This window comes from Chiloscyllium plagiosum, chromosome 4 (assembly GCF_004010195.1).
Source record: "Chiloscyllium plagiosum isolate BGI_BamShark_2017 chromosome 4, ASM401019v2, whole genome shotgun sequence".
In the NCBI taxonomy this organism is placed as follows: domain Eukaryota; kingdom Metazoa; phylum Chordata; class Chondrichthyes; order Orectolobiformes; family Hemiscylliidae; genus Chiloscyllium; species Chiloscyllium plagiosum.
Genome location: NC_057713.1, coordinates 108,622,321 through 108,647,278, shown reverse-complemented (window position 1 = coordinate 108,647,278; position 24,958 = coordinate 108,622,321). Strand labels below are relative to the sequence as shown.

The window sequence follows — 24,958 nt, the reverse complement described above, 5'->3', positions numbered from 1 at the left end:
TGTACAATTTTAACATGACTTGCCAGCTCTTATACTCAACACCCCATCCAATGAAGGCAAGCATACTATATGCCTTCTTGACCACTCTATCCACCTGTGCAGCAACCTTCAGGGTACAATGGACCTGCACTCCCAGATCTCTCTGCCCATCAACTTCCCCCAAAGCTCTTCTGTTCATTGTATAATTTGCTCTAGAAGTAAATGCATCACTTCACACTTGTCTGGATTGAAATCCATTGGCCACTTTTTGCTCAACTCTCCAGTCTACTGTATTCTCCTGTATTCTTTGACAGTCCCTTATGCTTTCTGCTACTCCACCAATCTTCGTGTCATCTGCAAACTTGCTGATCATACCAACAGTGCCCTCTTCCAGACCATTTATGTATATCACAAACAACAGTGGCCCAACATCAATCCCTGTGGAACACCACTGGTCACCTTTCTCCATTTTGAGAAACTCCGTTCAACTACTACTCTGTCACCTGTTGCTCAACCAGTTCTTTATCCACCTAGCTAGAACACCCTGCACACCATGTGACTTCACTTTCTCTATTAGTTTACCATGGGGAACCTTATTAAACCCCTTTCTAAAGTCCATGTATATGACATCAACAGCCCTTCTTTCATCTATCAACTTAGTCACTTCTTCAAAGAACTCTATTAAGTTGGTAAGGCACGGTCTCCCCCACACAAAACCATGTTGCCTATCACTGATAAGCCCATTATTTTCCAAATATAAATAGATTTTATCCCTCAGTACCTTCTCGAGCAACTTTCCCACCATTGAAGTCAGGTTCACTGGTCTGTAATTACCCGGAATATCCTGACTACCCTTCTTGTACAGGGGGGACAACATGAGCAACCTTTCAGTCCTCCGGCACCTCACCTGTCTTCAAGGATGCCACAAAGATATCTGTCAGGGTATCAGCTATTTCCTCTCTCACCTCCCTCAGCAACCTGAGATAGATCCCATCTGGTCCTGGGGATTAGTCCACCTTAATAACCTCTAGCCTACCCAACACATCTTTCCTACTTATGTCAATGTGATCCAGACTAATCCAACTTTTATCTCTAATCTCAACATTCATCATGTTCCTCTCCTCAGTGAACACTGATGCAAAGTAATCATTCAGAATCTCACTCATTGTATCAGGTTCGACACACAGCCTTCCTTCATTATCCTTTAGTGGACCAATCCTTTCTCTAGTTACCCACTTGCTTCTTATATAAGAATAAAATGTTTTGGGATTCTCCTTAATTCTGCTTGCTAAAGCTATTTCATGACCCCTCTTATCGCAATACAGCTCCAAGACAGACAGAGAGACAGTGAGATTTTTTTGCTACTAGCACCAAGATTTAGGGACTGTAGACATGGGCTGATGGTGTTTAACTAAGTCAAATCCTTACCAGAACAGTCCACTCATTAGCTTACTGTAGGGCTATCTGGAGTCAAGGGGGAAGAATTTCAACCACGAGGGAGAAAGCTAACTCTCTAGGTTTCATTGCTCAATAAGGCCAACTGATCAATGATAAGCATATCTGGGTTGGAGCTTTAGCTGTTTAATTTTCCAACAGTGTTCAACCAACTACCAAACATATATCACTGGGCATGCGATGTTAGTGTCAGCTTGGACCCAAAGAGATTCCTTCTATCTTAAAAGCCTAATTGCCCAACTCTGTCCATGTAAGGAGATTAATATTCAGACTAGTGAATGAAAAAGGCATCAACATACCTTCCTAATGTTTGACCAAGTGACTGACAGTATAATATTTGAAATTGGAGACAGCACAAAGCAGCAATTATAGTAAGCAAGAAATTGCTGCAGTCTTCCATGTATCAAAGCATTTCTAGTGATTAAAATAATATGAAAGAAGACTTCATTCTAAATTTGATTCATGAAATAGTTGTCCTCTAACAGAGACTTAAATATATCTGACTGAAACAAATTCATGAAAGAAAAGCATTCCAGTAATTTTTTGGTCCAATCTGGCAACAATTTTCCTTGTCTCATTCCATGCAGTGTCTTCAGTTATAAGGGTATTACAAACAACCTCTCATTTATATAGCATCTTTAATATGACAATTCATCCCAGGATGCCTCACAAGGACGTTATTAAACAAAATGTAACACTGCACCACAGAGGAAGATATTGGGACAGTAGATTTTGAACACTGCTGTAACAGTGAGAAGGGAAGTAGAGAGGTTAAAGAAGAGAATTCCAGAGATCAAGGCCCTTAAATGTCAGGAGCACTCACACTTCTAACTCAGAAGGTAGTGAGTTTCATACATACATACAAACATACAAAATAGGAGCAGATGCAGACCACTGGTCCTATTCAGCTTGCTCTGCCATTCAATATCGCCATGGTTGATATATTTGTCTTTGATTTCAATATTCCCATCTATTCTGGATAAACTTTGATTATCCTATCTAAAGGAATCTATCCGCTTCTGTCTTAGAAATACTTAATAACCATGTCTCCAACATTTTCTGAGGCAGAGAGTTTCAAAGCCGCACAATCCTCTGACAGAAAATAATTAGAGTCACAGCAATCACAGAGATGGACAGCATGGAAACAGACCCTTCAGTCCAACTCATCCATGCCGACCAGATATCCTAACCCAATCTAGTCCCATTTGCCAATGCTTTGACCATATCCCTCAAAACACTTCCTTATCATATGTCCATCCAGATGCCTTTTAAATGTAATTGTACCGGCCTCCACTACTTCCTCTGGCAGCTTATTCCATACAACACCACCCTCTGCATGAAAACGTTGCCTGTTAGGTTCTCTTTAAATCTTTCCCCTCTCACCCTAAACCTATGCCCTCTAGTTCTGGACTCACCCCCCCAGGGAAAAGACCTTCGCCATTTACCCTGTCCATGGCTCTCCATTCTCTTCACCACAGTCCTGAGAGGTCAATGCCTAATTTTAAAACAGTGCTCCCTAATTCTGGGCTGATCCACATGAAGAAACATCCTTTCCATAGCCACCTTATAAACAACTTAATATATTTCAATCAAGTCACCCTCACTCTTCTAAATTCCAGTGGAAACAAACACATATCTTCATAAGACAAACCTGCACATTCTCAGTATCAATCTCATAAACCTCCTCTGAACCACATCCTTATTTAAATAAGAAGGCCAAAACTGCATACATTATTCAAGATATGGTCTCAACAATGTCCCATTCTTAGTTTTACTTTGAATTCCTGTTGTAATAAAAAATAGCATCCCATTAGTGTTCTTCATTAGGTGCTGTACCTACATACTAACTTTTTCTGACTCATGCATTGGAACATCTAAATTTCTCTGGACTTAGAATTCAGCAGCGTTTTCTGGATAAATAATACTTTGCTTTTTCATTTTTCTTGCCAGAGTGAACAAATTCATATTTTCCCACATTATACTCCACCTGTCAAAGTTTCACCCTTACACAACCTATCTATATCCATTTGCAGCTTCCTTAAGTATTCTTCACAACATACTTGCCTTCCTACCTTTGTATTGTCTATAAATTTAGCTACCATGCCTTTGTTCACCTCACTTGAATAATATTGTACATAAATTACTTATTGTAAATTGTAAAATGTTGAGGGCTGAGCTCAGTTCCCTACTGGACTTGTCAAATTCACCAATCAGACAAAGACATATTTATGCATATGCTCTGTTTTCTGCTACCTAGCCAATCTTCTATTCATCTAAATATATTATTTCCTATGCCAGGAGTTTTATTGTCTGTGATAACCTTTTATATGGCATCGTACCAAAAGCCTTCTGGAAAACCAAGTACTGTTGGTTTTCAGGCTCCCCTTCAACTGCAGCATATGTTACTCCTTCAAAGAACTCCAGTAAATTACTAAAACATGATTTCCCTTTGACAAAATTATGCTGACTTTTTCTGACTACCTTTGATTTTTTTCTAAATGTGCTGCTATAACCTCTTTAATAATTTTCTAATATTTTCCCCACAGCAGACATCAAGCTAACTGGCCAACATTTTCCTGTGTGTTTGCTACCCTCACCTCTTTAGTAAAAGCAGTATGTTTGCTATTTTCCAGTCCACTGAAACCTTTCCTCAATCCAAGAAATTTTGAAAAATGAGCTCCAACGCATCAGCTACCTCATTAGCAACATCTTTTAAGGCCCCAGGATAAAGTCCATCAGGACCCAGAGATTTGTCAGCCGCAGCTCCACCAATTGTCTGAGTACCAGCACCCTCATGATTGTAACTTCGCCAAATTATTTTCTTCTGTCTACATTCTGATTTACAGATATTACTGGAATGTTTCTTTCATCATCTATAGTGAAGGTCAAAGCAAAATATGTGTAATTTTGTCCACCATTTCCTTATTATTCACCGCTGACTCCCTAGTCTCACCCTCTACAGGACCAACATTAATGACTTTACTTATCCCATTTTAAAATCTGTAGAATTGCTCGCTGTCCATTTTTACATTCCCAGCTAGCTTCCTTTCATATTCCGATTTCTTACTCTGATTAACCTTTTTATCATTCTCCACCATTCTTTGTGTTCCGACCAATCCTCTGACCAGTCACTCATCTTTCAGCAGTTATATGCTATTTCCTTAAATTTGATAAGTTTTTCTAACTTCTTTAGTTAAAGATAGGTGATGTGTTCTCCCTTTTTCTTTAGACTATTCTGAGAATTCTGAAAACTTCACCTTAAATGTAGTGTCTGTACTGATTTATCCCCTGCCTAGGATGCCAGTTCACTTCAGCAAGCTCAACTGTCATTATTACATAGATACCCTTGGTTAGGTTTAAAATACTTGTCTTAGGCCCAATATTCTCCCTTTCAATGTAAAGTTCCATCATATTGTGATCTTTGTTACCTTTGTGCATCTTAACTTTGATGTTACTAATTAATTTTATCACATTACATAAAACCAATTTCATATAACCTGTTCTCAGATCAGTTCCAAAATGTGGTGGACCAGGAAGCTATTTAGAAGACATCATATGAATTCCTTATCAGGGCTACTATGATCAATCTATTTTTTCCAGATTACCTGTATATGTAAATTCATATCATCAATGATTATTGCTGTCTTTTTATCACAAGAATAAACTACTTCTTCTTGTATACATTGTCATACATTGTGGTTATTTTTGGGTGGATCTGTAGACTACTTCCATTAGTAACATCTTTCCTCTACTGTTAGCATCCCATTCAAAGTCTGAGCATAAGAGTTTAAGGATGTGTGCCAGTGCTGTACTTAGGCAGCAAATCACCACAGGAGGTGTCACCTTTTGAATGAGACATTAAAGAGAGGAACAAAAACTGAAATGGCTGGAAAATCTCAGCAGATTTGGTATCACCTGTGGAGAGAAATCACAGTTAACATTTTGAGTCCAGTCACCCTTTCTCAGAACTGATGGTAGCTAGAAAAATGTTGGTTTTATGCAAAAGATAGAGTGGAAGAAGGGGGTAAGGAGTAAACAATAGGTGGATGTAGAGCCCAAAGAGACAGAAGGACAGTTGGACAAAGGCGTGGATAATGGTTAGGCTAGGAGGATGAATAGCTATCAATGGAGGCTATAAGTGGCTAACAATGGGTTGTATATAATGGTAGACTTTGTGAAACAAGATTAGAGTGGTGCTGGAAAAGCACAGCAGATCAGGCAGCATCCAAGAGGCAGGAAAATCAACGTTTCAGGCAATGTTGACTAATCTTGACTCTGATCTACAGCATCTGCAGTCCTCACTTTCACCTATGTGATAACAAGGCCTGGAGTGTAGGGGTTGGAATAAGGACTTGGAAGAAGCTCAAGCACTAAAGTTGTCGAACTTGATATTGAGTCCAGAAGGTTGTAGAGTTCCCAAGTGGAAAATGAGGTGCTATTCATCCGGCTTATGCTGAGTTTCACTGGAGCACTGTAGCAAGCTTGAAACAGTAATGTTGGCCAGGGAACAGGGTGATAAGTGGAAGCTCAGGGTTTTTCTGCAGACTTACAGAGTCACCCAGTATATGCTTTGTTACCCCAATGTTAAGGAGATCACATTATGAGCAGTGAATACAGTAGACTAGCTTGAGTGAAGTGCAGGTAATGCACTGCCTTGCCTGGAAGGTGTCTTGGGGCCCTTGGACACTGGAGAGGGAGGAAGTAAATGGGCAGGTGTTAAAGAGAGGCTCTGTTTTCCCTCTTAGATAAATGTAAAAAATCCTTTAGTACAATTTTGAAGAAGAACAGGAGAGTTACCTGCAGTGTCCTGGCAAGTATTTAACATGACACAAAACACACCACCTGGTAAATATCATATTGCAATTTGCAGGAGTTTGCTATAAACCAATTGGTGGTCAGGTTTGTTACCATACATTCCTTCGAAAGCTTTTCATTGACTGAAAAGTGCTTTGGAACATTCAATGGTCATGAAATAAACCATGTAAATCTGTGTCTTTCTTTCAACTAAAGGTCAAGCCTTCAGTACCTTCCAAAAGTGAGAGCAATTGAAATTGGTGATGCTCAGAAAGCCAGAATTTGAGAGCCTCACACCTCACAGAGATTGGTGTGGATGGACAAGATTCATGAGATAGGAAGGGCTTGAAGCCATGGAGTTTACAGGCAACAAAGGTATCAGTTAGAGTTTCAGCAGCAGTTGAGCTGAGAGAGGGAGGGACAATATTCAAGTGAATGCTCCTCGAGTGAAAATAGGTGATCTTAGCAATGGCACATATAGTGGTCAGAAGTGCAACTCTGGATCAAACAATGATACTGAGGGTAGAACAGTTTGGTTCAATCTCAAACAGTCAACAGAGCAAGCCATGGATGGTATTAACAAAAAACAGATGTTCCATTAAACTATTGTTTCTTCACCAATAGAAGTACTATTACACAAATCAGTGTGTCTTTTACATCACCAAATAGTGAAAAAGAAATAGACAAGTAAAAGGCATAGAATTTACAGAAAAAAGGAAGAATTATTGAGTAGTGATAATGGGAGACCATCACCTGTTGTAATTTGTTTATTCATTTGTGGGAGATTGGCATCAATGGCTGGCCAGCATTGATTGTTCATTCCTAGCTGCCTTAAGAAGGTGATGGTAAGCTGTATTCTTGAACTACTGCAGTCCATGTGCTGTAAGTAGACCCACAATACCCTTCGGGAGGAAATTCTCGGATTTTGACCCAGCAACAGTTAAGGAACAATGATATATTTCTAATTCAGGATGGTGAGTAGCTTTGAGGGAATTTGATAAAGTTCTTAATGTTGTTAGAGCTGCTCTCATTCTTACAGATGGGGAGTATTCCATCATATTTCTGTCTTGTGCCTTGTAGATGGTAGTCAGGCTTTGGAGAGTCAGGAGGTGAATCACTTACTTCAGTGTCTTATCCTCTAACCTATTCTTGTAGCCACTGTGCTTATATGGCGAATCTAGGCCAGTTCAGTTCAGTTTCTGGTCATTGATAACCCCCAGGATGTTGATACTGAGGGATTCAGTGATCGTATTTCCATTGAATGGCAAGGGGTGATGGTTAGATTGTCTCTCATTGGAGATGGTAATTGCCTAGCATTTGTGTGGCGTGAATGTTACTTGCCATTTTTCAGCCCAAGCCAAGATATTGTCCAGGTTTTGTAGCATTTGGACATGATTCATTGTCTGAGGAGTCATGAATGGTGTTGAATATTGTGTCATCATCTACAAACATCCCCACTTCTGACCTTAAGCTGGAGGGAAAGACCCTTGATGAAGCAACTGAAGATTGTTGGGCCTCGGGAATTCCTGCAGACACATCCTGGAGCTGAGATGTCTGATCTTCAACGGCCACAAGAATCTTGCTATGTGCCAGGTATGACTTGATTGCATAAAACTTAAGATGGTTGTCATGGTTGAATCTCAAGCATGCAATGCTGAATAACTTTCCATCAGTTCTGATCAGTAAGTAGATATGTTCAGTAGATGACCTGAAAGCATTTGATAGCAGCAAAAAGACGAATTAGCCAAAAAGTGTGTCAATATCAGGACAGAACTCTGTTTGATCTAACTGTTTGATCTCAAAGTTTTCTGATGTTGCCCTGTTATAGATGATGTTAAACATCATGTTGTTGTGGAAAAGGAAGATCCCAAAGACCTGCTTCACCAGCTGGCCAATCTTCGTTAACAATTTAAAGAGATCTTTGATCAGATGGTTGAATATCTTTGTCAGATAAATTAATAGTCAATCCAACATAATGGCTTCCTTTGCTCACAACATTTCTTTTGTCGCTGTCAGATTAAGATTGTATCAATTGTGGATCTTCCAGGTTTGAAACAGAGATTTCAAGTAAATGTGTTCAGTCCAGACCTGAAATCTGAGATGGTCTACACAGGCAAAAATATTTCCTACATAATTAGCAGGGAGCTTCCATAATAGGCATTGTATTTACTGCAGTCACTATTTTTTTTTAACAGGTTACAAATTCACATCATACATATCTCATGGAATTGTCGCCTCCCTTCGGCAGATGCAGAGTAGTTTGCAGAAGCGTTGGTTTCCTGTGCTTGATGGGCTTAGGTGATATAGCATCAGCATGTAGAGCTTTGCTTTGAGGAACTGATTGAGTAGCTTTGATAAGTTCCTGCACTCTGGTGAACTGCTTTGAGGGAACTTGGTAGAGTTCCCATGTATCTGCTGCCCTTATCCATCTAGATGGAATTGGTCGTGGATTTATCTACCTTTTCCTGGGTGTGCTTCCCATGTGTTCACAGCTGCCTTGGTGACAATATTCTCCCTTTAGTACAACTCAAGGTACATCCTAACGACCTCTCTAGCTACTTACTGCATTTGATAATGGCCTCCTTACTTTTGATTTCAATGGAACTGTTGTCTTTGCTGACATCAAATGCCTTTGGCAATTTACAGAGTTGTTATTTACATACCAGAGCTGAAAGAAAGCTGTGCAATCTTGCTTCCCTGAGATCTAAGATAGAAGTGCTTCAAGTCCTCATCAGGGTTGCTCTGCATCGATGACACCACATTAATATCAAGGAACATCTTCAGCAACTGAAGACAGATTCTCTCACATTTGTACAGTGCTTCACCACAAGCAAGACAAACATCATGGTCCATCTATTAGCATTGACATCATGATACTGGAGTCTGTTCTTGTACACCCAGTCTGTCTGTACCACCACAGGCTGCACTCGAAGCAGCTGCAGGGGGGTAGAGACTGTCACGTATCGTCTTTCGAATATGCCTTTGCAAAGTAAGTCTGGAGAAAGATGCAGTTGTTTTTGTTGAGGTTTGTCCCAAGCAACTCCATGATGCTGGACTGTTTCCTCCTTGATATCGGGATGGTGCCAAAGAATTGGATAGCAACAAGAGTTACACACTTGTTTTAAAAGTAGGATAAGGCTAAATCCAATAACTCCAGTCCAGGCAGTTTCATGTTGGTTCTGAGAAAACTTTTAGCAATGATAATCCTCAAAAATATTAATGATCATTTGAAGAGGCATGGATTAATTAGGGAAAGCCAATAATGATTTGTTAAAGGTTGACCTGAGGTGATTGAGTTTCTTGAGGACATAACAGAAGATATTGAGGAGGATAATCCAGCAGATGAGTTGCATGTGGACTTGGAAAATATGTCTGATAAAGAGCGACATAGTAAGCTTCCTAGCAAAATTGAAGCTCATGAAATAAAAGGGAAAGTGGCAGCACAGATATAGAATTGCCTGAATAACCTGGAATAAATAGTCACGATAAATGATTTTTCCTAGACTGGAATAAAGTATGGAGTGATGCTCCCCAGGGATCCTCACAGGGATTACTACCTTCTCTTGATAATTATTAATAACTTTGAATAATTCCTGATGAAGGGCTTATGCCTGAAATGTCAATTCTTCTGCTCCTCGGATGCTGCCGGACCTGCTGTGCATTCTCAGCACCACACTCTTGACACTGCTAAGTCTCTCAACCAATCTCCTACCTTCTCCCCGTAACCCTTAATCCCCTTGACACTCAAGAACCTATCGATATCAGTCTTAAATATACCCAATGAGCTGGCCTCCACAGCCTTCTGTGGCAGTGAATTCCATAGATGCACCACCCTCTGGCTGAAGAAGTTTCTCCTTATCTCCATTCTTTCTGAGATATGGGGCCCAAACTGTGCACAATAATCAAAACGTGGTCTGACCAGGGCCTTATACAGCCTCAGGAATACAGTCGTGGATTTATATTCAAGTTGGGTGTACATGGCAAATTTCAAATTCCACAAATGAGACGAAACTAGGAAGAATTATGAACTGAGAAGAACATGGGTGACCAACTTTAAAGAATAGGCTAATGGAATAGATGGAACTTTACACAGAAAAGTGAAGTGATGCTTTGCGGTGAGAAGAATGAGGAGAGACAGTATAAACAGAAGGAATTGTAAAAGGGATGCGTGAACAGCAAGATCTAGGGGTAAGTGTGCAATAATCTTTGCATTTGGGCAGTCAAGTTGAAAACGTGGTTGAAAAGCCACATTGTTAAAAATCACACAACTCCAGGTTATAGTCCAACAGGTTAATTTGGAAGGACTAGCTTCTTCATCAGGTGGTTGTGGGACCAGCACTTCAAAAGCTAATGCTTCCAAAAAAACCTGTTGGACTATAATCTGGTGTTGCGTGATTTTTAACTTTGTATACCCCAGTCCAACACTGGCACCTCCAAATCAGGAAATGCCACATGGGAGTCTCGGCTTTAGAAGGCGGGACAACAATAGAAACTTTTACACCCATTCCCACTTTCCTGGGGATGAATTAATAGGAAGACCTGGAAAAATGGTGCACTGAGAACAACCTAGCTCTCAATATTGGCAAAACCAAAGAACTCATTATTGACTTTCAATGGGATGCTACTCATGCCCCCCCTAGACTTTAACTGCACAGAGGTAGAACGAGTGGAGAGTGTCAAGCTCCTGGGAGTGGTCATCCACAATAAGCTTTCTTGAACTCTTCATGTGGACGCACTGGTTACAAAGGCACAACAACGTCTCTTCGTCCTCAGGCAGCTGAGGAAATTTGGCATGAAGGCGAATACCCTTGCCAACTTTTATAGGTGCACTATCTGTCAGATGTATCACTACCTGTGATGGTAACTGTACCATTCAAAATCAGAGACGGTTACAGAGAATGGTGAACCCAGCCCAGACAATCACAAAGGCCAACCTCCCCTCTATAGAATCCATCTACCAGGCCCGCTGTCAAGGAAAAGGTGCCAGCATTCTCAAAGATCCATCCCACCCTGGCAATGTTTTTCTACAATCTCTACCATCAGGGAGAAGGTGCAGAAGCCTGAACACACGCACCAGCTGGTTTCAAAACAGTTTCTACCCTACTGTTGTTAGAATACTGAATGGAATCACAAACTCTTAACATTCGCCTGTACCTGTGTTTTTGTTTTGCCGCTGTTTACCTATTATTTACTTATCTATGCTACTTAAGTCTGTGATCTGCCTGGATTGCTCGCAAGACAAAGCTTTTCACTGTGCCTCAAAATTCAATTCAATTTTTCTAAATCACCAATACTCTGACTTCATGCCTATTTTATTACAGTGAAAATACCTAAGCTTTTTTACTGCTCTTTCCCCCTCAAATATTACCTTTTTACTCCATGGTAAACTATCTTTACTATCTCCTTTTCCCTTACCACCTGAGGACTTCTCTTTTCCCCAAATTCCTGAAGAAGGGCCTGTGCCCGAAACGTCGAATCTCCTGTTCCCTGGATGCTGCCTGACCTGCTGTGCTGTTCCAGCAATAAAGTTTCAACCCAAATTCTATCCCTCACAGATTGAAATTGACGTTGGAAGCCAAACTCTGATTTATGAACCAACTCAAAACAGCCATTTCTGTTCATTACCTTTCAGTTTTATTTTCTGCTTTTCCACAGGAGTTCTCACTATTCCATGAAGTGAATTTTTTAACTCCTTCAAAATAATTATTTTTCTAAGTGTTATATGTTAGCTCTATTTTCAATGCTCTTCTCCACCTATCAAATTACTTTGTTTGATCCTTTCACACACTATGTATGTTTGACCAGGGTCCCTCCTAGATTCCTAAAATGTTATCTGTAGTTTTATGGTACTAGTTCATATGCACTTAAGATGGCACGTTTCACCTCATTATACTCCCCAGGTATCTCCTCTCTTGTTGATGCAAATACCTCACTAGCTCTACCTACCAATTTCATTTGGATCAACAATACCCACATGATCACCAGCCATTTCATTTGTTTAGCTACTTTTTCAAATGAAATGAAAAGGGCTTCTACATCCTTCTCATTGAACTTTGGCAATACTTGGATATATTTGAACAGGTTCCCCCCAGGCCTTTGGCTATCATGTGGTAGTTGTCCATCACTGTCATCATCACTACTCCTACTTCACCTCTACCTCTGCCATTTTAAGCTAACTTTGTGTTTTCAGTTCCAACGTCTAAAGCTCAAAAGCCATCTCTTTCTACCTTTCTTCTCCTTCTTTCTCCCTGTCTTCTGCTAGGGCCTTCCTTTCCTTTCCTTTTTGTTTTGCTTTTGAATGTAATTCAAACCATTTCATTTTCTTTTCACTTTCTTTCTTTTGTGTCTAACTTAAGCTGTTTCATTTTCAATTGAATCTTAGCCATTTCCAAAGATTCCAATTTCATTCCTGGCAACTGTAAATTCTGCACAATTGCCACAATCATCTCCCGTTTACTCACAGTCACAGGCAACCCCAACTCTAGGTTGTTTGCCAATTTCAAAAGCTTTTTCTTGCTCACTTTCCGTAAAACTCCTTATTTGACTTCTTCTACATCCAGGAAACTCTTAGTGGCTGAAAGATCCTTTATTACACAAGGTACATCCTATTCAAAAATGACTAAATTCAACACCAGAAAAGAGAACACCAACACTCACCATGCACTGCCTTTGAGTCCAATAATTTTAAAGCCAATCTTTAATTACAGTTTTTGATCCCAACAAGAGCCCCCAATTTGTTATGGACTAGACTAATTCCCCTCAAAATATACTAAGGTAACCTAGACTTTAGGCTTTTCTTACTTTAAAAGCAAGTGCCAGGCGTTGTGTTCCAGATGCAATTTGATTAGTCAAACTACCAGCCTTGAAGCAAAATACACTTTATTCATACACTACAGTAAAAATACAACAAAAGAAAGAATTGGAATAACTTAACTCTAATGGAAAAATTAATAGAATAATGGATTATTTAACTATTGAACAGTTCCTACAGCATAGTAACATTTCCTAAACATACAATTGGCAAAAGCAAATTCAGTAAAATAGATGGTCTCACCTGCAATTCTAAGAGCAGGAAGAGAACTCCAGCTTTTAGCTGTAACAGAGATAGGAAAAAAAACTTTCATATCCAGCTTCAAGACCCCAGCAGCAAATTGAAATAACTGTACAAGGCCAGTTCCCATCACCAAGTCACCCTGTATTTACTAGTGCACAGTACACTGGCTGTGGTCAGTCAGCCAGCTCGGAGTCAGTCCTCAACTGAGGAGATTCTAATCTCCTGGCTATATTGGTCAGCCAAGGCTTTCTTGATTGGCCCAGGTTAACAACTTCAATTAAGAACCGTGTAGTCAATGAAGTCAACCTGGTTCCAATCACTACACAACTACTAATAAAAAACTAAACCTAAACATCCTGGAGCTTGACCACACTTATTCAGGCTGCTTCTATTGTTCTAACTTAAAAAAAATCTCCAAGGCCTCACAAGCTGTTTACTTTATTGGCTTGGAGTAGACTGCTTGTAACCTCTGTCTTAAACCTTCTTCATAAAAAAAACAAAATACCTGTACATGTCTTGAAGCCATAGTATCATCACACAAGCTTATAAATTAAAAAAAAGTGGAGAGTGAGAGTAAGACAGTTAAGAAAGCGTGAAGAAATTTCAAAACACACAACACAAGCAGAAACAGGTGGAAGAATATAAATGAACTAAAAAGAATACAGAAGAAGGGAATATGAACAGAGAAAAACTGTAAGTTGAAATTCCAATGACTGAGGATCAATAGTTATTCAAACAAAACAAACAACACAAAAATATATTTCTGGGTCAGGAGGTCTGGGTTCAAGTTCCACATCTGTCATAAGGTGGCTGACGGGTTGATTAAAAATAACTGAAATAGAAAAGTTGCTTAAAAAGCACTGAACATTTGTTAAGGATGTTTTCTGCAGCATAACCTTTAATGCAGAAAGAAACCCCACAAATGATGACCACAAATCCATTGTTCCTTGTCAGAAAAATCCATCTGATTCACTACTTTCCTTCAGGTATAGAAATTGCCATCTTCGCTTGGTCTGGCTGACACGTGACTCCAGACCCACAGTATTGTGGTTGACTCAACTGTCCTCTGGCAATTAGGGATGGGCAATAAATGCTGGCCCAGTCAGTGACACCCTTATCCCATGAATAAATAAAAAAAAGTTCATTTCTCAATATCCTAATGAAGTTTGTATGTTTCAAATGGCAATGTTTGTGGTACTCAGCAATGTTTATTTTGATGTCAATGTTAAGGCAAGGTACATCCAATGCTCAACATTACAGAAATCATGATTTTTGGTTTAATTTTAAGGGACTCTAAACCAGAAAAAAACATAGGTACCAGCATGAATCACCAACAGAACCAATGATGTTAATGCTGCTGATGGCCAGTCTATTAAAAAGCAGACCTTTTGTTCATCTCTAATTAAGATCCAATAATATTTCAACAAATAGGCCATTTTCTTCTGCCTCCTCTCAGTCCAACACAGAAAGTATGCTTTAGTCTGGCTGGGAGCCTAGAAACACTTTCAGATTGCATGAACATGGCCTTCAATGTCTGCACTATGATGTTGAGAGTCATAATAAGACCCTTTTTGAAAACAAACATTTCAGCTGTCATCTCCTGAAACTCTCCAATACTCGACTGTAATTATCCGTGTGTCCTATAATAACCCTCTACCTCCGCCTCAAAACCCCATAATGGTTAACAATTCATTCTGAACTTAGTTTCGTTTCAATCAGATCAAAAGGTTGGCTCTCAAAAGGAAATACTTTGCTTGCACTACATGGTCTGAGACTGAGCGGTGCAGATAAACCTTCAAAATAATGCGCTACCTGCAATAAAAAAATAATTTTCCCGTCTCACTCATTCTCTGGCCCAAGTACTTTAAAACTGATGGGTTTATTTTTTGCAGAAACGTGAACGTTGAAACTTTGGTTCTCCGCCTTGAATTGTTAAAGTGCCATCTGGTATATTTTCCAATATCAGTGTTATGGCAATCTTTTATTGGGATACTCAACCGACAGATAAGGGGGAACTCAACATAACTTCAAACACACGCGGATATCTCTTCAATCCGAATTTTGTTTTGTTTTTTAAATGTAATTTCGTCGCGTCTGGCACCTCCACAAAAAAACCTCTCCGAGCTGCATGGCTAAACAGAAAGGGAGGGCAAGCAAGCAGTAAATCCAGGGGCAGTTGGGGAGTTGGTTGCAAGTTCGGAGGTCAGTGCAGCCCAGGTTCTGATTGACATTCCCTAAATCAAACACCAAAGGAACACATGGCTTGTTTTTTTTTCGCATTGCCCGGCTGGAAGCTGAACTTGCTTTCCAAACACGTTGGCGCATTGTGTTTTGAGAAACCTGTCACAGTTCACTTCCTCACAGTCTAGGGGGCTGTAAAAGCTTTAACCATGGCCCCTGTAGAACGAGGCTTAACTCTGGTTCAGTGCATGTGCACGTCTCGCTCAATATCTCCTTGCTGGACTAATACTGCTGACTGAAGCACAAATGACTTAGGAATTTAGTTCAAGGAGCTACCGCACCGCTGTTCAAACGCACGCTATTTTTCGGCTTTGTTCTTTTTAGCGCTTATTGCTGACAGCATCCAGAGATTTCAATCAGTTGCCAGAAAGTACCCATTGTGGTCTTTTTGGCTTGCTTCCCCGCCCCCAAAATTCCGTGCTGCCCAATTTACAATCCCCCTTACATTTTCCTCCCCCCTCCCCCCGCCATTATTCTGACAACCGACTTTATATATTGCACTTGAGTGGGACTCAGGTACAGTGCTGGTAGGATTAACTGCCGCTCAGGAAGGTCTGAGAACTAATAAATCATCCAGGATTTTCTCAAACTGAAGGGTACGTCTCGAAACACCTTTGAAGACACAAGCCCACTGCTCTCTTCACTGCTAATGTTGGCAACAGCAATACACACAGTGGCCCATCAGCCGAGTGCATTACAAAGCGCTGCGGACTCCGGTAAAAATGCAGCTTTCTTAAAGAGCCAACAGCATTCGCATGATTTCGCGGAAGTGCAGAGAGACTTTTACTTCAAACTCGCAAAATTTAATCAAACAAAAAGCACAAGCAACAGGAGCCTCAACTTAAGGCAACGAGCACTAATTAAGTAGTTGAAGTTTGAGGCCCCAACACGCCCATTGTCTCCTCACCACGGCACAACACTATTTCTGTTTGACAAGTATATTTCTGTCTAATGAGAGGAGACGGAATGGTTGCGCTCGACTCAGAAATGCATCAGAAGTGCCACACTTGAGTACATATTCATACACATATAGGTTAATATTATCACAGAGATAATTACAGTTATTACTAACTCTAATAAGCCCTGCCTAGAAAAACATAGGCAGGTTAATTTGCGATTTCCTTCCTTATTCAGAGGCAAATTAAGTGTCAAGCGACTAATATGAAACATATTTCATTTTACGAGCTTTTAATTTAATTTTGCTTCATATTGTTGATGCCCTAAATGGATGCCAGCTCTATCCGGATTATCCAGCTCTGCGTAAATCTTTGGATCCAATCTTTAATAACAGAATAACAAAACGATGACATTGGACATCAGTCGGGAATGTCTGCATTAGTCATGGTATATCCATACTCGGAAATTTCTCAGAGCTTAATATACAAACAGGCCCCTTTTATTCTCCTTAATGCACAGAGAGATTACATCAGATTTATTACCTAGCTCCAGGCACATTTGCTCTATAATTACAAGTCTGCAATGGCAGCCTTATCCAAAAAGTATTTGTAAAATATTAGGCGCGTGTTTAGTGCTTAGTTAAGTGGGTTAAAAATGATTCCTTCTGTACCCCATAGAGGACTTGTTTTAAAACAATTTCATTTTATTTCTCAAAGTCCATGTAATTATTGTGTGCTAACTGATTGCTATGGTTATGCATGGTGCCATATAAATAACATGACTCATTTCCTCCAATATTAAGTGTGATTTTCTAGTAAATAAAGATGTCTGATCATCCTTACAAATGAAGCCTAATGTGAAAATATGATTAAACATAGATTGTGACATTTCACACTGGAGACATTTAAATAGAGCCCTCACAGAGCTGGTGTGCTGGAAGTTTCATGTTTCTTTTCTGAACCTCAATTTGATTAAAACTCCTCCAACATAATACAATCACTTTTCAATCCAGCCAAGTTTGAGGTAAAAGCAGTCACTATACAACATGCTATGAACCAAGTAAATATACAAAGGTGCAGTTTGGCAAAATGTCACTAAAAGCAAAAAATATTTAGCATTATACATCAAACATTATATTTTAGAAACATAACTTTGCTCAGCACTACTCTTTATCCATCAAATGTTCATGGAATTACTTGAAATTATTAATTTAATATTCAATTGGAAGTATTGCAATGTGCTGCAATTCATCTGCTGCTGAAATCCCCACCAACATTTTTCTTCACTCAAGATTGGATTATTTCACTACTCCTCTGGCCAGCTTCCTATTTTCCTTCCACCATAACACTCAGTTCATTCAAAATTTGCACCTCTATGCTCACATGCAGCAAATGTGTTTCATCTAGTCTGCCTGCACTGGCTGATCTATACAAATGTCTGGTTTGCCTACATCTCAAATTTAAAATTATTATTCTCGTAGCCTCATCTTCAAATGCCTTCATAGCCTCACTATGTTTCAACACTTTGACCTACTCCAGCCATTGCATAACTCTGCCTTCTAATTCTGGATGCTTGACCAACCTCTACTCCCTTTGATCTACAATTGGCAGGTTTGTATCCAGCTACCTAGGCCATAAGCTCTGGAAGTCCAACCCAAAATCTTTCCCTATTATTTAATTTCTCTCTTCTTGAAGACACTTGTTAAAACCTACATCTACAATAAAGATTTTAAAATAGAAACTTGATGTAATTTTTTTTTAATTTGTTTTTTTTGATGTAAGCATCAATGGCAAGGCCAGTACTTATTGTTCATCTCCACTGGTTCTTCAGAAGATGATGCTAAGCAAACTTACTGGAGTTCATATAGTGCAGCTACATTATTGGCACTCTTTTCTGAAGTGTCTTGATACAATTGAGTGGCTTGCTCGACAATCTCACAGGGCAGTAAAGAGTGAACATACTGTGGATCTGGAATCACATGAAGGCCAAACCAATAGATGGCAGATTTCCTCCATTAAATACATTAGTGAGGCAAATGAGTTTTTATGATATGCTTGTAGCTTCATGATCATTATTAATCAAACCAGCACGTTATCCCTTAATTTACAATCTCCTAGTCAATGTGGTTTGAATACATGTCTCCAAAGCTTTTGTCTAGACCTCTGAATTACTGGTCCTGTAACATTTTCATCCCCCTAAATTGTTATCTAATTACACACCTGTGGTACTGTAGAACAATCTCAACATGAAATGCACTAATAAATAAAAATGTTATCATGCAGTTTATACACACTGTTTTAATCAACATGTATCAATTGATAGCAGATCTTTGCTTGGTGATAACATTTAGTCCCATGACAATGACAAGGTATATTTATTTAGCATCTCCGATATAATCAAACATTTATACGTTAAAACAGAATTTGAAACCAAGTCATAAAGGCAATATTAGTGAAAGATGATCAAAATCATGACCAAAGAGATAGGTTTCAAGTATCATCTTAAAAGCGGCAAGAAATATGGAAAGGCAGAGATGTTTATGGAGGAAACATGGCCAGTGGGAACTATGGCATCAAAAGTGAGGATTGGAATGCGCAGGGTTCAAACTCGCTATAGACAGTCCTGCCAAGTAGAGCGTTCTGAATATGAATACACTGGATTGACTCTCAGTGGAGAACTTGCCTCTCATGAGTAGGGTGATCCCTACTCAATGTCTGATTTGTGGGAACACAAGATTTTTTGTCTGATAAGACCATATTAGATAAAAACGTTTACAACCATGGACTTAGACTATTAGTCAGCCTTCATCGTCTTCTGCTACTTTACACAATTTCTGAAGGAAGAGATGTAACAATAGGGAAACAGCATGTCAATTGATCCTCTAATAACTGAGGATCATTTCTGTATTTCACTGCTTATTTCATTATCATAAACATGCTTAGATATAAAATATTCAATGCTGTATCATATCTATAGAGACTGGCTCGATGGCACATCATTACATTGTTAATCAATTTCAATCAAATTAAATCAGATCAGTTCTTCAAATAAAAATTGGTGTGTTAGGGATGCAGTTAACCTTGAAATGGTTAAATTTATATGCATTAAAATATTTTTAAGTATTGACCTATTATATGGTACAAGTTATTAAAGTCTAGTTATAGTAAATTTATCTCCTCTACCTGTAACTTGTATTTCCTATCTCCTGCACTCTCATTCACTTATCTATTATCTTCTTTTACGCCTACTGCTGTACTACATTTGTTATTTTGTTAAGATGACACCTCCATCAATCATCTGGTGCTTGTTTATGCAGACAGCGGAGTCTGTGGAAATGCAGCATAAAATTTTCATTATAGGCAATAGTGGTGCTTAAGGACAGACTGTGATTTTACAAAACAACATCAACTATAATGATGACAAATATCAAACATAATTTGGTCCCAGTAAAATCTCTCTCATCTGATTGTCTTTCAGATAACTCAGCAGCTCCTCCACTTTTATCATTAGCTCCAATGTTGCCTGTTCTTAACAGGAAAACTACTATTTTAACATTTTTTTAACTTCGAACAGAAGTAGCAAAATCACAGACTTAACTATAAAGCTTTTATGGCTCTATAATTCTGTAAGTATGAAAAGGCAGACTTTCAAGACTTGCTTTCTCCAACTGTGAGGAAATGACAACTTAGTCTTAAACAATTGTCATTCTTTCTTGTGAGATGGAGTTTAACTGACTTCAAATTAACTGGCCCATAATTTAGTGACTTGGTCAAACTGACTTAATATTAGAGGTTAAAGGTGAATAAGACATAATACCACATGAAAATACACACCAGACAAGTAAAAATACAAACACTAGAAGTACACAGGACAGATCATTTTGGTGCTCATTTTTGACTTTTCTGCACATTTCTTAACCCCCTTCATGCTTTTCTCTAAATCAACAGGAAACAGTCCTGTATATTGAAATTTATACCAATGGGCCAAGGAGTGGCAGATGGAATTTAATTTAGATAAATGTGAGGCGCTGCATTTTGGAAAGACAAATGAGGGCAGATCTTCGACACTTAATGGGAAGGTACTGGGGAGTGTTGCTGAACAAAGACACCTTGGAGAGCAGGTTCATAGTTCCTTGAAAGTGGAGATGCAGGTAGATAGAGTGGTGAAGAAGGCATTTGGCATGCTTTCCTTTATTGGTCTGAGCTGTTGAGGACATTGGTTAGGCCATTTTTGGAATTATGTGTGCAATTCTGATCTCCATCCTATAGGAAGGATGTTGTGAAACTTGAAAGGATTCAGAAAAAGGTTTACAAGAATGTTGCCAGGGTTGGAAGTTTTGAGCTATCGGAGAGGTTGAATAGGCTGAGGCTGTTCCCTCTGGAACATCAGAGGCTGAGGGGCGATCTTATATAAGTTTATAAAATCATAAGGGGCATGAATAAATACGGTAAATAGACAAGGTCTTCTCCCTGGGTTGGGGCAGCCCAGAACCAGAAGGCATATATTTAGGGTGAGAGGGGAAAGATGTAAAAGGTACTTGAGGGCAACATTTTCATGCAAAGGGTAGTGCATTAATGGAGTGAGCTGCCAGAGGCTGGTACAATTACAACATTTAAAAAGGCATCTGGGTGTGTATATGAGTACCAAGGGTTTAGAGGGAAGTGGGCCAAGTGCTCAAAAATGGGCCTCAATGAATTTAGGATGTCTGGTCGGCATGGACAAGTTGGACCGAAGGGTCTGTTTGCATGCTGTACATCTGTGTCTCTATGACTACATAAAAACACAACATATTGCTTTGTGTTCCACTACTCCTCCTCTCCCAGGATCTACCTGCAGTTTCTGCTAGAGTCCTAATTGAGAAACGTCTGGAAGGACCAAAACCAGAGACCTACATCAGGAATGATCACTTGGTTCCTGCTGCTTGTGAACTGCATTCAAATTGCAGTGACTCCTTCAACTTTGGAACAGTGGCTACTGGTGGGCTCTAACAATCATCTGCTTAAAAATTAAAACCTGCTCCAGAGCATCATGTAATCCACTAAACCCTGCATATAAAGTCATCTCCCCTTTCTGTCTGAGGATCCGAAATACAGTGATTACAAGTATTAATTGATTCCAAGCAACCACAACTTGTATTTATAAAGTACCTTTAAGATAGGAAAACATTCCAAGTTGCCATACAGGAGCATTATAGAATTAACGAGGCATATAAGGAGATAAAGGGCAGATGACAAATGCAGGTAAAAGTATACTAAAGGAGGAAAGAAAGGTTCAGAACCAGAATGGTTTAGGGACGCAATTCCAGAACTTAGGATCCAGCTAAATGAAGGCACATGAACGAATGGTGGAGTAATTAAAATTAGAAATGCTCAAAAGATCAGAATTGGAGGAACACAGATATTTCGGATAGTTGTGGGAACGTTGAAGATGACACAAATAGAGAGGGCCAAGGGCATTGAGTGATTTTAAAACATCAATAAGAATTTTTAGAGATAGGGACTGTTTATGCTGGAAATAGGGAGATAATGTAGGTCAGAATGTGCATCCAAAATGCCACTGAATTTGGAATGTCATCCACAACAACCAAAACAAAAAGAGGTAGAGGTTAAGCAACATGACTAAAGCAAAAACATTATTCTGATCAGGACCAGCTGTAGAACTGTTGAACATTGATGCTGTGTAGAGCTGACTTACTGCAATTTATTTTTTCCATTAAGGACATGGTCATAAAGAGTCAGTTTAATGCAAAATCCTTTTGCACAGGATTTGTTGGTTGATATTTATTGTGATTATTTTTCATTAAAACAGAAATCAAACAAGGTCCCGCAGGTATTCAGAAGTTACTGACCCAAACAGCATAGGTTGCTTGATGAGCGTTCTCCACGAAAGTTGAGCAACTTCAAGCCAATGGTCATAAGGTCTAAATCCTTCTGACCACATGCAAGCCCTCATCACCAGCAGGAAATAGACTGATCTTCTGCCAGTAATTATATAATTAAAATGCAACCTGTGCACCAGGGACCAGTTCTGTTACATCTGAAATCATGCAACGAAAGTGAGAACAGATATTTAGAATTCAGAGCAGTATGTTTGCTTTAGCATTCTAAAGCATCTGTAAAGCATTCAAATAATTATTTCTTGAAATGAATAAGTTTTTCTGTTTTCATGTTAGATATACTGACTGCTCCAAGCCATAAGTAACTGTTTAATTCCTTAAAGCTGGATTTCATTGTACAGCAGCCATTGCAGAAAAAGACAAACACTGATACCATTTTGCACACAGCAAGATTCCACAAAGAGTTTTGAAATAAATGGGCACACAATCTATTTTTGCAGAACTTTAGAATTTCTGACAAAAGCTTTTCAGGTTTTTCACCCTGCAGTCATCAGGATAGGTGTAAGAATGGCAAATTTCAAAGGGAACAACAATTTCTGCCGCATGAGTCAAGGGTAATGTTTGGTTAACAAGTTTATTCCGATTGCTTAAGATGGTTACCATGGAGAATGCACCAGGGACAATTGTTTCCCCATGCTTTTGTTTAATACAAAAAAGGCGCATGTTCAGACATGTTCTTCCAGCTTGCAGAGAACAAGTCTCTGAGTAAGAATACACTTCACTGAAATTTGGCATTCTCGCAACTGAACTGATGACTGCAAGACAAAATGTTTCAATGGCATGCCTCTCTTTTCAGCTATAAACTGATTTTGCATACTGAGAGTGAGGAACATTGGTCATAACTGTTATAATATGATGTGATGGCTGGGTGCTAAACATTAATGGATCCTGGTTTGTGGAGGGCAGTAACCAAACCTCCTTGCTTTGCTAACCAAAGGGACTGCTCAGTACTGTGTGGTGGAGAATGGACCATGACTAGATCTCTGCAGAAGATGCTCTAGTCTTATGTAACAAGTTTTACTTTGTATATCTTAGTAACGTTTTGTAGGTTACATTAACTTTAGGCAAAGTAACTATTCCTAATAAGTGATAGAGATGGCACATATATCTCTGTGAGAAAACCATGCTGGAATCCAAGTCACTGGTTCTCCCTCCATCAACTGTGTGACTTTATCCAACTTGGCAGATTTCAGTATAGCAGAAACTTTAACTCTTTCAGAACCAGCAGGGTTATTGGGCAGAGACAGAAAACATTTTCTCAGGGCAAAACCAAGCTGGAAAACAAGTGTTAATAGCTGGGATAATTGGATTTTAAATAAAAGTACCATTGTTGCATCTCTATACAGTGTTTGTGAACAGTGCTGTCCTGTCTGCCCAGCTGGCTTGATCTCCAGCCACATGCTATCGTGGAACTGTACCCTGCTTGTGACGTTCACACAGTCTATTAGCACCCTCCCTCCTCTCCCAGCAGCTCATGCCCTGGCACCATGTCCAACAGATAAATGCATCTGCCAGAATCAATAGCAAAATTGGTGCTGTCTGTCACTGTACTCATAAGCATGAGATATTACAATTAAACCAAGTAGGGAATGAAAAAAATTGACGGGTGTAATTCAATGATCTCAATGTCAGAATTCCGCCAAAATGTGGAAATGTCTCATCTCTGTTGTGGAATATTTTCAGTCTATTTGAACAGACCAGGTGTTTCTGTTTAATGCCTCATGTGAAGGACAGCTCCTCCATCAATTAGATGCACTCTAGCAATTCACACTGAAGTGAAAACTAAAGTGTTCCTTTGAAGCCACCCTCCTTACTCAGGTTAGCAACTGAGCCAACCTGATGAAGCGCATTACACAGAAGATAAAGGACTGCAACTTCCACCAGAAGACTTTAAGGGTCTAAACAGTCTACTTTTAATAAAATATTGTAAAAGATTGTGAGAATAAAAGATGTTCTATTTTACCTCTAGACTCCATTTTGCTATATTTTGCATCAAGAGCAAATGGTAGAACTGAAGTTTCCACAGTTGCCTGTTCATTTTTACAGAAATAAAACTTTTGCGCTTTTATAAGATTTTCCAAGTTGGCTTCAATTGTTTGCTGAATGACAATGATCAGCCAATTCTGGACTGACACAGCAGAATGTTAAGTACTTTGGCACAGAAATAAGATCAGGTATGTCAATGTTAGCTGCCAACAATTTGTACTAATAGGTCATGATTCGGAGGTACTAATAGGTCAGCTGACTCACCACTCACAAAAGACAACTTGCAGGACATGCCTGCTTCATGGGACATACTGGTGTGCAATATAGAAAATTACCAAGGGCAGAAAATCAGCTAATAAGTGTCATTGTTCAGCTTCTCAGAATGTGGCAGTGACAACCAAACCTCACTGTTCCTTGACATTTTTCACTACATTATGTTATGTAAAAATCGTAGATTAAACAGTCCTAAATTGGGTAATCTTTAGACCACTGTGAGTTAGACTGCACCAGTCTCTCTTCAGCTCTGCAAAAAAAAACTGCAGATGCTGGAACCTTCAGCTCTGGCTCTGCTCACACTCATGTCAGCACATGGGGTTATGTAACAGTTTAGTTAATATACATTCCATGTGAAAAGTTATGTACAAAAACAGGGTAAG

At 39.3% G+C, this 24,958-nt stretch overlaps 1 protein-coding gene across 6 annotated transcripts in view; it reads right to left on the bottom strand.

Moving 5' to 3' along the window:
• LOC122549307 (transcriptional activator GLI3-like) overlaps positions 1 to 24,958 on the bottom strand; it is a 396,212-nt gene that overhangs the window by 138,804 nt on the left and 232,450 nt on the right. The window contains exon 1 of one of the 6 annotated variants that reach the window (XM_043688910.1): positions 22,269 to 22,381. The exons of the other annotated variants lie outside the window; for them this stretch is intronic. Coding sequence (XP_043544845.1) covers positions 22,269 to 22,372 — 104 coding nt within the window. The 5' untranslated portion in view covers positions 22,373 to 22,381. Of the gene's footprint in view, positions 1 to 22,268; positions 22,382 to 24,958 lie in introns of those variants that run through there. 6 annotated transcript variants of the gene reach the window in all.